At 40.7% G+C, this 18,337-nt stretch overlaps 1 protein-coding gene across 1 annotated transcript; it reads left to right on the forward strand.

Moving 5' to 3' along the window:
- The first annotated feature begins 6,518 nt into the window (after positions 1–6,518).
- Positions 6,519–7,514, forward strand: NEUROD4 (neuronal differentiation 4). Its single transcript, XM_026501551.3, has one exon. It carries the CDS (start codon positions 6,519–6,521, stop codon positions 7,512–7,514), a length of 996 nt encoding a protein of 331 aa, XP_026357336.2.
- Positions 7,515–18,337: the final 10,823 nt, after the last annotated feature.

An 18,337-nucleotide genomic window follows, 5' to 3' on the forward strand; every position in this document is an offset into this window, starting at 1 on the left:
AGACCAGCTGCAACGGGGGCATCAGCCCGAGGGCGTCCTGGAGGAGCGTACAGAACTCCAAGGAAGGAGCAGAACAAGACGCAGTTAGACAAAGCAGATTCGGTGGCATTTCTAAGAGGCAGTGGCCGGTTGAACATGGATCGCGAAGAGCACCTCCTTCTCCTATGATCTGGATGGTCAGGGACACTTGGGTTCTCTGAGTCTCCTCCAGGGCACAGATTCACAGCGTTCATACCAGGGACCGCTACTGACAGAGGTGAGCCCTTGGATGGGGTGGTACGGGACTAGTAAAGTTTCTGCGGGAAGTTCCCACAGACCTAGAGGAGCAGTTGGGTTGAGGTAAGGCTCTTCTGGACTAGGAGAGGAGGGAGTAGGACTTAGGAAACTTGAACGGAGAAGCAGAGAGAGAACACTTAGGGACAGATATTAAAGTTTTAATAATTTCACTAGTTCCCATAGCACCTTCTACCTGAAGTGAAACTCATACTCCTAATCATTTTTACAAAGTAGAGATTACAAATTATCTTCCCCCTTTTCTGTCAAACCAACCTTTCCATTTTATTAATGCAGGAGAAAAAGTGTCCAAAAAGTTAAACTGCTTCTCTGAGGTGGCTCAGCAAGTAGGTTGCAGGACCTGACCCATCCGCTGCTCTGCTCTCAGCATTTTAGGTCTGTGCAGAGAGTGGATGGGCACGAAGGGGAATGGCAATAGAATAAGGAATGGGAGAAGATGTTGGAAAGCCATGGGGTAGATTCTTACCATTGCCCCCATTTGGTCTGCTAAAAATTCTTAGATAGTTGTAACAAAATGGGGAAACTTTCCTTTTCCTCAGCACTTTCAGCTAAGAAAACAGAAAAGAAAGATTGTCCATGTGTGTTTTTGTCTCCTCTGCCTCTCACTCAACATTCACCACCCCAAAAATGTATTCAGAACAGTACTAATACATGTAAAATGCTTCCCTTGTTTTTCGACAGAGGGACCAAAGATGAAATGTTCGAGAACAAGGAGGGAAAACTGAAAGATTGAGTAATTTCTGCTTATAAAGTTCACCTTTTGAATCCGAGGCTATGAGAACTGAAGTATGACACAGCTATGTTGGATAAGATGTGCCCGTGTGTGTGTGTGTGTGTGTGTGTGTGTGTGTGTGTGTGTGTATAGGTATTAACCAAAAAGGAAAGTGGTAGGTATAAAAAGTTGTATAGGAAGAGCACAAAACAGCCCACTGGATGTTTCTGGGCAGTGCAACTTGTAAGCACCCTGGGCTGCATTCTGTCTTTTCACTGGGAAGACTCTGCAACTCTGAGCAAGACATTTAGCCTGTCTGGTGCTTAGACTCCATAGAACTGAGCTGAATAGTCCCCTTTCTGTTGTATTTAGGATTTAGTCATAGGATCAGGAGGTGAAGTGAGTACAATCAGCTTCCAAGAGGAAAGACACTGTCTAATCACCACATGCACACATGCAAGTACTCCTTGATCACTTATTCATCAATTGAAACTTCTCCACAACAAATAAAAAATTAGTGTCAGATGAATTCTAGTACAGCTTCATGTAATAGTCATGCTCAATGACCTCAGCCCCAGTAATTAAAGTATTGGGTAGTCACAATCATTGCCTAAGCAAACATTTTGCTAGAACAGGTTTTTAAAAAAGTTAGAGACAATTTCAAATTTGAGAGAATTCACTAAATGTGAAATTTAGGAAAGACCCTAAAGGGAAAATTTTGTTATAACGTGCCGATGCATAAGGATGTCTAAATTCCAAGATCAAAGAATAAAATGGGCTTTAGAGAATTAGAATGCATTTGAGAGTGGAGTCAAGGAAGGCTGTATTCTACCTCCAGAGCCAGTATTCATTGATTTTTGCCACAGTGGAGTCAGCTTCATGTGTATTTTGAAAGTTAATATTTTTTTGTAAAAATTGGGGAAACTTAAAATGGTGTGTCACAATACTCTGTGTAGTGCTATAGACTTTCCCATACTGCTTCTATCAAAAGATTGCCAACCTTTACATTTGCATAATAACTTTACAAAGTCTAAGTACTTGTGCTATATTTCTTTGCTTTTCATAAAAGCTTCTAAATGAGAGATGAAAGACAGAAGTATTATTTCCACCTTGCCCTAAGGGTAAAAAAATGAAAATAATTTTTCTGTGCTCATTTAATAGGTAAGTAATAAATGAGTGAAGAGGGTGTCAGTTTCATGATTCTTTTAATACACCTCTGAGCCGGTTCATTAATAGGCTAGAAGCCATGGTAGAATTAGATACTTGTTCCGGAGAGAACCAAGGTGGTTTCCTTGATCAGAACTCAGAACTATACCACACACATTTTCAATTCTCAAGTTTAAAACTGGATGTTCATCATCTTTTCCCCTCTGCTAACTTTTTGATGCTTGGAGATATTTATGTGGGAAAAGTCAAAGGCAAAAAAATTAAAAAAAAAAATCTTTGAGGAGTTCTGGCTTTTACTTCTATTTGAGAGACACTTTACTTTTCTCCTTAGAGCTAGCTCTGGCACTTGATTCTGGTAGGAAAGCCTCATCCCCAATAGTGTTTAATCAAAGAGAAAAGGAAAACTGTCCAGGGGCCAAGAGTTGTCTGTATTCCACCAGAAACGTCATGAACCTAAAAATTCATGTAACTGAGTAGGAGTGTCCAGCAAATTGTTGTCTCCCAATTATAAAACAGAGTGAAAGAGGCTAACTTCCTTCTTGAATATGGTGGAAGAGTGTTAGTCAATTTGGTAGAGGCAGCTGATAGAACTCTGTTTCCTCTCTCTTGCAGCAGGATAGAAGATTTGATATTTAGTTTCAATAGGAAGTTGCATGAGTGGGTTTGTCAAACATCTTTGAAAATGATTGTTGAGATAGAGCCATTGGCTTTTGTTGGCATGAAATCAATATTAAGCACAGATTGCAATTATACTTATTTTTGTCCACGTGGCCGGAAGAAGTCATGATGAACTTTAGGAACAATAGTACCTAAAACTTACATGGCATATTTGATGTCTGGCACTATTCAAAATCTTTAAATATATTAGCTCATTATGCTCACAATAATCCTATGAGGTAGGACTATTATTATTCCCATTTTAAAAAGAGAGGATGAGGCACAGAAAGGTTATGAAACTTAGCTAAGGTCACCCATCTAGTAAGTGGTAGAACTGAAATTTAAACTCAGGTAATCTGACTCCCGAGTTTGCTGTCCAGCTGCACTGAGAAAACCAGGGGGCTATTGGGCAATTGTCAGATTATCTTCTGAGCCAGTCAGAGGAGGTTCCCTCAAGATAATAAGAGGCATAGTAGTTTGTACAATATACTTTTACTACTCATCTGTGAGAAACAATTTTTATTTTTGAGTATGCAAACGTGTAAATAGATTAGATAAGAGAATTTGAGAATAAGCACAAGATCAATATATGGATAATATTTTATAGCATTTAAAATTTACAAAATCTTTTCTTATTTTTATTTATCTTGCAAGAGCCATGTTGATTATACCTTATTCCTATTTTATTAAAGAAGAAATAGAAGATCAGAGAGTCATGTAATATGTTTGAGATCAGCAACCAGGAATCAGAACAGTTGGGCCTAGAGTGTGTGTTATTCCAGCTTCAAGCTTTCAAAGCCACACTAGATACCCATGGGATTCTCTTAGAGCTAATGGACCAGAATATAGGGGAAAAGAGAGAGTTAAACTGGAGACATCTATCCTTTCCGTTGGTAAGAGAACAAAGATGAAAATTGATTGCCCTCTTCATTGTTGTAGCCAAAGCCAGGTGTTTGTTTTCCTTCCTACCTGCTCATAATCTGATTTGAAAGCAGCTCTTTGACTCTTAGAGAAACCATTAAGTTATGTTAAAGCAAAGGATAGTCTATTCTCCTAATCCCACTTCTTGATGAGGGTGAGGATTGACAGAGTTTGGCTAGAGTCCAGAGGTAGGGAGGAGGGGATAATAATAATAATAATAATAATAATAATAATAATAATAATAAAAAGGTCAATTACAGAGGCTTGGCTGGTATTCAGTTTCAGGGGTAATTCAGGAGACTCTCCCTTCCTCTCTTGCATCTTCCTTCTCAACTCTCCATGCATGTAAGTATGACCCACTGATATGATGATGAAGAGGAGACGAGAGAAATAGAAGACAAAAAAAAAAAAAAAAAAAAAAAAAAAAAAGGAGAAGGAAGCGGAGTAAAGAAGGTGGGAGAATAACAGGATGGAAGCAACAAGAAAAAAATGTGGAACAGGAGGGAGTCCTGGAACATGAGCGTTAACACTGCAAAGAACACCTAAACTAGCCTCTCTTTGGATGATGGTCATTTCCTGGTGACTTAGTTCTACTGATCCACACCTCCTGAAGTCAAAATGCTTTTCTTTCTTCCTGTAGCTGTGGTGGAAAAAGAAAGGAGAAAAAAACCGTAAAACCTAGGATTTGGAATCAGAAGACCTGGTTTTATGTCCTGCTCTATCAGCTTTGCATCTTTGCATTTCCGTCACTTAATCTGTGACCCACAGTAACCTCGGCTACAAAACACGCATAAATCCCTATTTCCCTTAAAGGTTAGCTGTAAGGCTACACAAATGTTATTATAATTATGTGTGGAACATTGCGTTTCCCAAGCCTACTCCATCCTCTTTGGCCTCAGAGTGCACCTGCCTCAGAAAGGTCTGTGTTACTTTAACAGAAAGTTAATTAGGTCCTTCACCCTCCCTCTGGATATCTGGCTGAGTTAGAAGTGCAGCTCAGCACACAAGCTCCATCATCCATATTAAAAGTGGGATTTTCTAACTTGGCCTGGGCAGCCAGTTGACCAATAGGTTCCAATGAGTGTTTTCAATAAAGCTGCTTACCCAGGAAGCCTTATTAAGTGAGTAAGTCAAGCTGACATGATTTCTGTGCTGATTAACATGAAACCCAGGCTGTTTTTGCAATGTGGTAACATTAATTATTTATAGGAGGTAAATGAGGTTACAAGGAAAACAAGTTCAAATTACCAGAAACAAATCAAATCGTATATTTATATTTTTAAAATCTATGTACTAAATCCTGCATTCATTGATTTGAGGCCCAAGCTTTAAGGATCAAAAAACATTTATCACGCTCTCTCCTTTCTGATATGCAAAAGTGATGGAAGGTTTAACATTTCACTAAGGTAAACTGGGACGCCCCAATGGAGCTTCTCAGATACTTCCATTTGGTAAATTATATACCTACCAATTGATCAGCAAATCTCAAAACAATCCACTCTTCCAGAATTGAACGCAAAATGTTTACTAAACCACCGGTGTCTTCTGGTTTTCAAACTGCAATATTGTCAAAGAAAATTCCGATTAAATGGTATCTGTTAGGCAAGTGAATTACAGTAGTCAGGCTATTTCTATGTTTGCAGCTACTATGTTCTGTTAAGTTTAGCATTTGTTCCAGATTTTTCATTTTAATGAAGTATTATTATAATAGTTGCACTAAAATAATCTTAAATAAGCTTTGTAGATCTCTGGCTTGTAAATCTAGTCGCTCTGCCATGGTCTTGTCTGATGATGTGAGACGCATGTGCAATGGAAGAGTTTTCACTGTAACATATGGGTGAATTTAAAAAATGGTCAGTGGTAACCCTGCTCTCTTTTCCTGATCCTTTTAGACACCATATCTCTAACACCTCTAATTCCACTGCACTAGACAGACCACAAGGTGCTTGCTGAAAAACAAAATGCTCTTCAGGTGATGGTGAGAGAACTAGTTCATGGTCATGTGGGGGTACCAGCCAGTTGTGGCATGGCTCTTCCTAGGACGGTTGGAGCTAACAGTTGGTAGAGTCAGTGGGAAACATGGAATGTTGTAGGTTAAATATATGTAATATGTCTCTAAATAGAGGCTGGACAGTTCTCTGGAGAACAAAGTAGTCTGAATGATCCCACCACAGTGTTTCATTTGTTTTATGGTGTAAAATACAACAGTTTACTTACTAATATGCTTTTAAAATTTTGCAGTAATTGTAATTATTGTATATATATATATTATATAGTTATAATTACTTTAGCATCTTCTTTTACTTTCAGGAATTTCTCTATTTGGACAATAATTTATATGCCCACCTTATCTACTTCCCATTATGATCTGCATTCTGGGAAGAAGGAAAAATATGTTTGACTATTATGTCAGTTATTTTTGCATAAAATATCCATGAGACAAAGCATCAGGGAATAAAAAGAGTAAGGCACTGAAATAAAAAAAAAAAGAGTAAGGCACTGACACTACAATGAATAATCAAGTCAATTTTCACTTTCTTTAGTTGATTTTCTTATAATATGCCATAGCAATATTAGTGTTCTGGTTATTTATTTGAGTCTTAGATTACTTATTTAGAATGGTGGACTTGGACTAGATAATCGTAAGTTGAATCCCAATACAATTCTGTGCTTTATATCTATGGTGTAAAAAGAAAGTTTAGATTTAAATCTAAAGCAGATATTCACAGACACTAATCATTGCCATTTCCTTTTCCAGAATCTAGGAATGGCAAAACCTTACGTGAAATCCAAGGAGATGACTGAGTTGGTCAATACACCATCCTGGATGGACAAAGGTCTGGGCTCTCAGAATGAGATGAAGGAGGAGGAGAGAAGACCAGCTGTTTATGGGATGCTTGGCAGCTTAGCTGAAGAGCATGACAGTATTGAGGAGGAAGAAGAGGAAGAAGAGGACGGGGAGAAGCCTAAGAGAAGGGGTCCCAAGAAAAAGAAGATGACAAAAGCTCGCCTTGAGAGATTCAGGGCTCGAAGAGTCAAGGCCAATGCTAGAGAACGGACCCGGATGCATGGCCTGAATGATGCCCTGGACAACCTGAGGAGAGTCATGCCATGTTACTCAAAGACCCAAAAGCTCTCCAAGATAGAGACTCTTAGACTGGCCAGGAACTATATTTGGGCTTTGTCTGAGGTTCTGGAAACTGGACAGACACCTGAAGGGAAGGGCTTTGTGGAGATGCTCTGCAAAGGACTCTCTCAGCCTACAAGCAACCTGGTGGCTGGATGCCTCCAGCTGGGCCCTCAGTCTGTCCTCCTGGAGAAACATGAAGAGAAATCTCCTATTTGTGACTCTGCCATCTCTGGCCATAACTTCAACTATCAGTCTCCTGGGCTCCCCAGCCCTCCTTATGGCCATATGGAAACACATCTTATTAATCTTAAAGCCCCAGTATTCCAGAGTTTGGGAGAATCATCTTTTGGGAGCCACCCACCTGACTGCAGTACACCGCCTTATGAGGGCCCGCTCACTCCACCCTTGAGCATCAGTGGGAACTTCTCCCTGAAGCAAGATGGCTCTCCTGACCTGGATAAATCCTACAGCTTCATGCCACATTACCCCTCTGCAAGTCTAAGCTCAGGGCATGTGCATTCAACTCCCTTTCAGGCTGGTACCCCTCGCTATGATGTTCCCATAGATATGTCCTATGATTCCTACCCCCACCCTGGTATTGGGGCCCAACTTAATACAATCTTTACTGATTAGGGCAGTAAGACAAACATTGCAGAGGATAAAGTGGAAATGTTTCCCATAATTCAAGTGGTTGAGCTGAAGATTCAATAACCTTAAAGAACCCTGTAGATATATATCAGACACAGTAGTCCCAGTCCATTTGGGCCCTCCTGCACCTGTCACTCTCTTTTCTCATCAGCTTCTCATATTGTATTGATTCCTTTAATTGGGGTCCTCAAGTGAAATTATTGGATTGTTTACAATCATGCGGAAATCAAACAGAAGCCCTGGGCCCTATTCTAAAGATGCCAAAAACTCATTGAATGATCTATGCCAATTAATTTTCAATTGCTGGACAATTTTACCAAAAAGTCTAGATGATTTCTAAAGTCCTTCACAGCTCTGAAAATCAATAATTTTGGTGATCACGCCTATAAACTTCTTGAAACTGAATGGATTGAAGAATAATAGGAAATGGACAGTATGTGTGGAGTGATTAGCTGGAGTTGCCAAAGGAGCACAAAATGCATTTTCCTTGGGGACTTGATAGGACTTCTTTGCATCTATCTAAAAATAGCCTCCAAAGGCTAAAATCCTAACTTGGCTTTCACTGGGAATAACAGAGCGTGTTCTTTAAGAGATTAGCTGTATTTCTTGTTGGGTGAAAGCTGGATATCTCTTCCTTAGTAATTTGAGAACCATAATAGGAGATCTCATACCAACTTGATTCTTGATAGTATTTCAAAAGCACTTCCTCAGTACTACAGGTGGGGCAAGAAAGTCACTGTAACCTCAGACTTTTATGACCAATGGGACTTAGAGAAGTCATCTAGACCATTTCATAGCCTCAATAACCCAGATGCTCTGGAAATTCTGAAGAAGCTCAGGTGCCGCTATTGGAATCGGCAAACAACCCAGGTCATCTTCAAGAGCAATAAAATGGCTATTGGCTATACTACTAACCATAGTTTGGGGACTCCTTCTATCTCACACCTGCCCATAGGAAAACCAAATTTTCTTTGGCAAGATAAATTTCATTTGGTTACAGAAAACATGGTTAAAACCACTGACCTCTGTCCACACCCGTTATTATTATATTTTCTAGAAGGATAAGCACCAGTGAATTTTTTGACCAAGCTTGAATTTTTCCAACGCATATACAATTCTTTATTTCCTCCCCGACTAATTGTTACCTGTTCCTCACTTCTAAAACTTAATATGTTTTTACATATTGTAGATAACATCCCAAGTGAGCAGAAATCAAATCCAAGGTCAGTGAATGCTTTTACCAATTTATGTTTTCATCACAGGTTTATCCTGATTTGCAGGGTGTTTATTTTTCTTCATGTAACTCTTCTTTCCTTTATATCAGCACTAATTTTGTCAATCTTTTTTCCAGAGAAATGTGATCTGAGAAATTTCACTGGCCTGTTCAATCTGCCAGGACAATTATTTAAAACAAACTAAAAGCCTAAATGGTTTACATGATAGAGGATGGCATCCTGCTCTTGCCAGAGAGGATGAGTTTAGGATGTAGGGTACACAAATAGGGCCAATGGATAAAATTGATAAGGCAGATTAGTATGCTGTTTTCTACAGCTCAGCTATCCCCTAAAACCCGCCACACTATCTGTGTATCTTAACTTTTTTACCCTCTTATTTATTATCTCCTTACAGTCTAAGTTACCCTCTTCCCATTTTGCTTGCAGTGCCAGCCCTGCTGTATTTTGCACCCGTGACTTGTAAACCCCCTTGAAAATATCCTTGCAGAGAGATCTTAAATCCCACCAGCCACCAAAGTAGTTCTCCTCACCACACTGCTCTAGAGAGAAAAGGCAAGCAAACTGTTTACAAAACCATCCTTTCTGAGGCTATACTGGCACTTACCTTTGTGAGAGGCTGTAGGGGATCTAGCATTTTGTGGCATTTAAGTTTGTAGATAATGAATGTTGTTGAAGTTATTTATTAGATATTATTTATTTAATTTATTTCTCCCTTCCTTTCATGCAAATTTCTTGGGCTCCGTAAAAGTGCTTGCAAACCCTCCTTAAGGCTTCGTTTGGAAAGTAGCTCATAATTTTTCTAGGAATTCCCGAGTTTGGGGTGAGGCGAAAGGAGGAAGTTAGTGCAGAATTACTGGTAATGATTTTATAAAAAGCAGCAATAATTTGAATGGCTATGCAAGTTAATATTCTTAGATTCCCCCCCCCCATTCTAAGATGAGCCAGTTATTTTTGGGGAATCTGTTGTTTGTGCTTTTGAGGAATATGGTACCCATGAACAAAGCCTCCTTGGGATTGTTCAGAGAGACTTTCTAGTTGAATTAAAATTTGGGAGTGTAGTATGATTGGAAAGAGCCTACTCTCTTACCCAAGGTGGTTTCATTCTTCTGTGGACTTTATCAAATAAATAAAAAACCAATTGTTTAAACTTTTTGTAAAAAACAAAACAAAACACAAAACCCAGACTGTTTCTCCTCTCTTCTTTTCTAGCAAAAATAAAGCTGTGAGTTTTATTAGACATTGTGTTGCATCGTCTGTCTTCAAAGTTTTTCTTCACTCTCGTCTATCATTTTTCTTGGACTCTGTGTCCTGTGAGCAGTCAGCAAGAGCAGTCTTGCTGTCAGGATTTACATCCCATATTTCAACTCGTCTTGCCGGAAGATTTGAAAGGTCTAAACTAAGTAGTCAGAAGCCTAGAAGCGCTGATCTCTGCCATGCACAATCAGCTATGTAATCAGCAGTTGGGAAAAAAGGATCTTCCCATTTACAGAAACCTAGGGTAACTGGCATCCTAAACCACTGAACCATGGAGAGGAAGATGCACTGTTATCTGGAATTGGGCCTACCAACTTTTCAAAATTTATGAAGTATGTTTTTTGGCAACTACTTCTTAACATCTCTTTTCTTGACTTTTTTCTTTCAGGGTCCCTTCTTACATGACTAAAATGTTGATGTAAGAAATAATAATGATGATGATAATAAAACATAGTTGGTTAGTCAAGGGAGAGAGTTGGTTTAAAATACAGAATGAAAGTCATCCTTCCACTGCTCTCCTTATCTGCCCAGGACCCACTCTCCAACTTGAAACCACTTTTAAGCTTTAGTTTATTAGGTACCAGAGATCCATTATGCATATAAGAAAATATTAGGTACATTAGGACAAATACGGAATTTCATTATTTTCTCCTTTTCCCATCAGTGGTATAATATAACAGTTCTGCATATTACTTTTTATTTATTTTGACATACACCATGGAGCATTTTCTTATGTCATAAAAAGTTTCTTAATTCTTTCTTATAGCTGGCAAGCATTCCATGTTAAAATACCATAATTTTTTAAATAATATTTTTTTATTATGTTATGTTAGTCACCATACAGTACATCCCTAGTGTTTGATGTAAAGTTCCATGATTCATTACTTGCATATAACACCCAGTGCACCATGCAATACATGCCGTCCTTAATACCCATCACCAGTCTATCCCAATCCCCCACCCCGAAGCCCTCAGTCTGTTTCCCAGAGTCCATAGTGTCTCATGGTTCATTCCCCCTTCTGTTTACCTCCCCCTTTCTTCTTCCCTTACTTCTCCTACCGATCTTCCTACTTCTTATGTTCCATAAATAAGTGACCATAATTTCTGAAATTAAATTACATAATTTAGATTTTTTCCAATCTTTCACGATATTGAATGAATAGTCATGTACCCATGTCATTTGACGCCTATTAAGAGAATCTTTACAGAGACTATTCTGGGGGAATATAGGTAAACTGAGAGATAACGACAATCACATCTAGCCGTTATTGGATACCTTCTATGCACTGTTGCTTCTCTAAGGGCTTTACATGTATTAATTCATTCAGTCTGCAAACCATCCCTATAAGGGTGACACTACTGTTATTTTCATTTGACAAACTAGGAAGCTAAGGCATAGAGTAATCTGTTCAAGCTCGCACTGCTAGTTAATGGCGGAGCCAGGACTGGAACTAGTTGTTTTATCTAAAGGTTTGAAATGATTCTTTGTGGTTGTTTGTAGTAGGTACACAAGGGTGTCACATCTGGTTGAACAACCTCTGTTAAGTTGATTGATCCTGCAAATCCTCAGATCCCTCAAATTTAAAACGGCAGTAATAGTAATGGTTATGTCACAGGGTTATTAAGATGGGCCAATTGCGTTTATACACCCAGAGCGCAAAGCAAGTATCTAATAAGTGGTAATTACTACCACCCATGTTACCATTCATTATTCTTTCATTACATTTATGTTCACTTTTCTCTTTGCCTCCAATATATGATTGGGGGAGTGTTGATGGTGACTGCAGCAGGCCTAGGGCACTCATGGAACTCTTAGTTAAGAGGGTTAGATCATGTAAACTTGGGTTTGAAACTAGTTGCTTGAGTAGTCCTAGGCAATTTATTGAACATCTACCGCTATGCCTCAGTTTCCTTCTGTATAAAAAGGACATAACAATTCCACCAAATCCGTGCAGTTGGTACGAGAATTAGAAGTAATGATAATGCCAGTGAAGGGTTCGTCTCAGCTTCTGGCACAAAAGAAGCAATCGACCGTTATTATTGTTATTATTGTTATCAGGGAGAAGATGACAGCATCGAGAACAAGAATTGAGAACAAGAGGACATTGTAACCAACATCAAAACCAAGCCTTTGACCTAGAATCCATACATCGGAATATACCATTTTCTAACTCATCACAGGGACATCTTAAAGAGAAATCCCCAGAAGCAAATTTCCTGAATTTGGGAAATAGGAAACACTGTATTTTTCTTTCTTTTCTCGAAATTAGTATAGAGTAAAAGGAACCTTGTGGTAGCTTATTGCCGTCATCTTGGCCCAAAACCATGTAGAAAAAGAGTACTACTACCTCACAAATACACAGTACTGTATACTTCACTAATTTAACTTTACAAACAGTTGTTGAACTTTTCCTGTGGGCTCGGCGCTAAGCCAAGTGCTGGGAATACGGAAATAAATATATGACCATGCTTTGTAGATTTATAGTCTGGCGGAGTATAAAATAATAGAATATTTTCACACAATTATTCAATATTAAGAGCAATGTGAGGCCGGTAGTTCAAGTATTATACATACTGTTTGATGAAGGAAGAAACTGACACTCAGAGATATTACTGATTAGCTAGGTCAAGCAATCAGCTAGAAGTTAAGTCAGAGATGATCTGATTACAATGTTGTTTATTTGTTTTAGATAAGTGAAGGTCTGCTTTATTTGGGGTTAAGTAAAACACATATTCTGAAATAAGGTTAATGGATGATTATGACAATTTTGGATAACTTACTTGGTTAAATTAATTAACCCCTCAAAGCCTCAGTTGCTTTGCTAAACTTGCCAAAGTTAATCACTACGAATATTACGTAAAATAAAGAAAATTGTGGCCTAGGCTAGGTGCAGATGGAAAGTAACCAGTGAGGCAGTTGGTCATAAAATTAAAGGAATCCCATCAGGGCTGTCCTAACACATGAGAAAATAAAATGTGTGATCAGTACTTCATAAGTGTATAAGCAAGTAAACTTACTAAATGTGAATTGGAGAAAATATTAGAAAAAATAGCTACAGACTCAAGGAAAGGAAGAGGAAACTGCTGTTTACTGAGCGTCCACACTAGGCATAAAGTCACAGAGTTCAGTTCTCAATATTGAATCAATCTTCAAAGTAAGCCACTGAAAGGGTTCCAGAGGTTGTAGAAACCCATGTAGAAACGTGAAGCCAAATACGAGGACTTGGCAAGGCACCGAAGCTGTCTGAGCTTCTGTTTTCTCATTTATAAGATGATTGTGTCATGAGACGCCTGAAGTTTCTCCCAGCTTCATATGCTCATGGTTCCATGAGGGGCCAGTGGCCATTTCCTCTGACAGATGCACACATTTTGGAAAAAAAAAAAATTAAGTCAGAGCTACTAGGTAAAGCAAAAATGGACTAGAAAACGTGAACATGAAGGTTGGGGTCCCTGTGTGGTTTTGTCATCACCAGGCAGCTATTTTAAGGAACTGGGGTGCTTGTAGTTTGCTATCAACTGAGAGGGCAGTTTCCTCGCCATGAACTTACTCTGCTCCGATGATGACAGCAGCACGTTTGGCACCTGAGAGGCCCATAAGCTGCAGTGAGCTAAAATAATCAAAAATCAAATTGAAAGCTTGCCTTATTCCTAGAATTGTTGCCCCTTTCATTCCCTTAAGTGGGAAAGGATAGGAAGATGTTGACTATGTTATTTACTTGGTTACAAATACAGCATGTTCTCAGTCATCCATATGAATAATCCGTGCTGGGGCTCATTGGTGGAAAATACTTCACATGAAGCTTGTTTCTCTGTGTCGGTGATATGTTTTTGTTGTGTGTGTGTGTATGTGTGCATACACGTGTGAACGTATCTACATTTAAAAAACATCAAGTTATAGATGTTTATGTGTGTGTTTATGTGTGCACATGTGTGCATTTGAAGGTCTGTGTTGGTACGTGTTGAACACATGCATGCATATATGTATATGCATATATTTGGATGGGGTCTAAAGTCAAATGGAAACAGTTTTGGATCATTTAATTTTTGACAAGTCTATATGCTGGGTTCTTTCCTTCACTAAGTCAAGGATAATAAGTGAGCTAGAAAGCTAAGCCCTGGCAAAGGGAGGTGGAGGCAGAGAGCTGGGAAGGAAGTGGGGGACGATCTAATGTTTCCCACGGGGCTGGACCTGGAGGGGCAGCCAGATAATGGTAAGCGCTCTTCCTTGGTCCGAGCTTGTGCAGTCTCCTCCTCTGAGAGCTGGCCTCTGGGCTGAGGCAGATCCAGGGCAGGGAAGCACGTGGCCGCCTGCAAGGGCCAGGCACAGCCTCAAGCTGCTCAGGGACTCTTGCAGCAGACGCTCCCCTGGCTCCCGCTCAGCCCACTGTTGCCAGCCGGCTGCTTCCCTCCTGCCAGACCCCTGGGCCTGCTGATGGGAATGGCACAATTACCTAATCCCTGCCCAGGGAGATCTAGGACACATGCAGACAGATGGAGGGCCAGGGGGATTGAGAACCGTTCAGTATCGTAGGAGCAACGGAGACAAGCCTGGGAGAGCTTTGGTTAATGCGCCAGGTTCGCAAGGAGGTTCTAAAGTCTCCTTGTCTCCAAGCAGCTCCCAGGCAAGCTGTTTTTCTCACCTGAACAGAAGCTCTGGAAGAAAGACGCCAGCCCTCCCCCTGGCTGCTGCCAAGTAATCCGAGAAAGAGCATTCACGGACCCACAGAGTGTGGGTTTCCACAAGGAAGAGAAAGTCACAGACGGGAAGTGAGAGAAACAGATGTCAGTCAGAGAGCCAGGAGGACCCGTACAGAGAGGGTGACAGAGTCAGAAACACAGGGATCAAAAGAGCACATGTGCATACCTGCCACGTAACCTTTCTTTATTTCTCACTCTTCGCTCCTGCAGTCTCGCCCCCCCCTCCCCCCGTGCTCTCAAGATCTCTGCGTCTGGATTCGTGCAACAGTGTTTTCTCAGACCTCCAATATTTTGCATCCCATGTCTCCTCCTTGCCCCAAATCCATCCCGATTGACTGTCTTAAAGAAAAGCCAGGACCGTGTCACTTCTTTTGTCAAAGTCCTGCATGCGTTCTCCAAGCACTGCAGAATGAAGGCCTAACTTCCAGCTCTCATTTAATCTCTTGGTCTAAGTTTTCAGGTCTAAATACCGCTTATTTCCCCCTCACTGTCATCAGAAGCCACACATCCCACTCCCCAACCCCTCTTTGCCACCCATCTTTATTTTCGTGTCGCCTCTCTGGATTACCGTGCCTCTAACGAAGTGACATAGCTTCCTTTGCTCCTGGCAATGCCTTTCGCCAGTGCTCTCTCCTCCACCCTCACTCACCAAAATTGTACTTACCCCCCAAATCCTAGCTGAAATTCCTCCTCGATAAACAAAACATCCCTATAATAATTATTGCTTCCTTCTTTATTGTTTATATTTATGTTTATTTTACTTATATTATTGCCTTATTTATTTAATTATTGCCTTCTTCTTTTGTAGTTTAGGGAATCATGGACGTTGACCCTAGAAAGAAAGTTCCATTTCCATCAGGTCTCCCCTACTAGATTATAAGCTCTTGAGATGAGAGGCTGTTTTATCCCCTTGTTATATTAACAGCTCCCAGTGCAGTCCTTCCCATATAGTAATGAGGAAATCAAGCAACATTTTTGAGGGGCACCTAAACATGGGCTGGGGACTGTGATGTTAAGTTAGCACCCCACAAACTCACATACCTTTGGGAGAGAAGTGTTCTTCCCCCTCTATGTTATAGACGACCGTAAGGAGTTTCAGATAATGTCCAAGTCTACTCAACTCATAAATAAGAAGGGAGTGGTGACTTTCTGACTTTTGCACCCACATATGTGTGAATGAAGAAGACTGTAAGCACTTCCTGAGTTTATCTGCCCAATGTCCACCATGCCATTGAATATAACAAAAGCTTGACCATAAAAATATTTATTTAGACAAAGTCAGAGAGACCAGCTGAAATAATACGGGATAAAATACAGAGACAAATGAAAAAGAGTTGAAGAAGTAGGGTTTTAGAAATAAACAAAACCAGGGGTGCCTGGGTGGCTCACTTGGTTAGTCATCTGGCTCTTGATTTTGAGACTAGTGAGACTAAGCCCTTCATCGGGCTCCACGCGCAGCATGGAGGCTGTTTGAGATTCTCTCCCCCTCTTCCTGTGCCCCTCCCCCCACTCACAAGATCTCTCTCTTTCTGTAATTAAATAAATAAAATCTTAAAAAAAGAGAAATAAACAAAACTAGAGAGACAGAAATAACCCAACATAAAGGCTGAGTAAGACTGGGGGATAAGGGAGGGAGAGGGTAGAAAGTCTAAAAAGAAGAACAAAGGCAAGATCAGAGTGGGGGTGCACCTTCTTCAAATGGGACAACTCCAGTATTTTTAGATACCGTGTGAGGGCCTGGGGCTCCATGGGAGTGGGTGAGGGTGAGGTCCACATCAGAAAATGGGCAGCGGCTTCCTCTGCCATGTCTCAGGCAGGAGCCCTGTGTGTTGATTCCTGCCGCACAAAATGCTGGGTGCCGCCATACTTTCCACCAAGCCTCCTGGAGAACAGTGTCTGATTATCTGCCTTCCGAGCAACAGACGTATCACCACCATAACTCATTTTGGAGAAGATCAAAGACTGTAGGTTTCCAAGTCTTTCCATTTCCTGGAAGACTTATGCTACAATATGAAAGTGTTCCTTTGGTCACAGATAAATCCTCTTTAATGACAGGGTACGGCAAACAAAAACTTGCTTACTGATGAAGTGGATGAATAACTTTCTCCAGCTTACATGGCCACTAAGGTCTAATGATGCTTTGGGTCTGCGAGTCTGACAAACTCTGTCATTTCCAGGTTTGACACATACTATCATTGACTTTGGGCAACTTTCATAAACTCCTGGAACTTCGGAATCTTTATCTGCAAAATGACAGTAAGATCTTGCAGGCGTTTTGTAACATTAAATATAATTGTTGTAATCCATATATCATGAGCCCTGGCACATTATTAGTGTTCAGTAATTGGTAGTCTTTGTCAACAACATTATCATCACCAACATCATTCCCCCTACGCAGGTGAAATCCCTCTCATGTTGGGCAAGAGGAGAGACAGATTCATGCAGAGGCAGAGGAGTGAGAAAAGGTGACCCATGAGGGTACAAATAGTACTGGATAATGACTGAAACCATCGAATAGAATTACTGGGTTGCAGTCTGGAGCGTGTGACTCAGCTGGAGAGTGAGTACAGAGGGTCCCTAAGCAGAAGCATCAGGGACAGACAAGGGGCAGCTGACACTGTGCCCACAGTTGGCACAATCCGACAAGATTTTCAAGGATAAATGAAAAAAAAAGTCAGTCCTGAGAGGGAGCACCACTGAACCCTGCTGCCCTGTTTTCAAGCAGCAGCTGCAAGCAGGGATAGCGGCTGCAGCTGTTCTCAGAAGCCTGGATTCCCAGGGAAAGTGGGCATCAGGCAAAGCAAAAGGGAGGGAGAGACAAGCAAGGAGCCATGCCCTGGGTTCCCAGGATGGCAGATTCCACTGCACAGAAATAAGTGCCTGGGCAAGGAGGGAGACGTGTACGGTGGCAAGGAGAGGGTGTTCCGCATGTGAAATGAGGCTCGGTAGTGACAGCAGGCTGATGGATCAGTCGAGGAGCTAGCTCAGGGGTCAAGACGTTCTTAGCCCTTTCTGCCCTTAGGTTACTGCATAAACATGAGCGGATAATAGTCATAATAGCTAATATTAATGGACTGCCAACCAGATGCCAGGCAATGGTCTTCACTTTTTACATATATGAAATAATGTGATTCTTACTAAAACACTATGAAATGAAATCCGTGCTAGCGTTATCTGTATGTTACAGATCGAAATCTGAGGCACAGAGGAGGAAAGCAGCTCTACCAGGTCACCTAACAAGGAAGTGACAAATCTGAAATTGAACCCGGGCAGTTTGGCACCTCAGCCTGAGTTTTTACCCATCGCTCTCTAGCATTTCTGTCCAACAGAACCGTCTGCAATCACAGAAGTGTTCTATAAGGGCTAGCACTTGAAATGTGGACCGTGCAACTGAGAAACTGGATCTTTTATTTAACTAAAAATACGTTAAGTTTAAATAGTTAGGACACAATGAATAGCATAGCTTGATACTGTCTCTCTAGAGACAGATCTCTATGGATTAATTTCTTTTCCATCTCAAAATTGTGGGCTTGCACGCAAGGATGGAAAAAATCTCCATTTCCAAATGCCTGCCCCTACGTATGTCATTAATCAATCATGACTCTTTCCTCCTGGACGTTC

Source organism: Ursus arctos, unplaced genomic scaffold (genome assembly GCF_023065955.2).
Source record: "Ursus arctos isolate Adak ecotype North America unplaced genomic scaffold, UrsArc2.0 scaffold_26, whole genome shotgun sequence".
Classification (NCBI taxonomy): Eukaryota; Metazoa; Chordata; class Mammalia; order Carnivora; family Ursidae; genus Ursus; species Ursus arctos.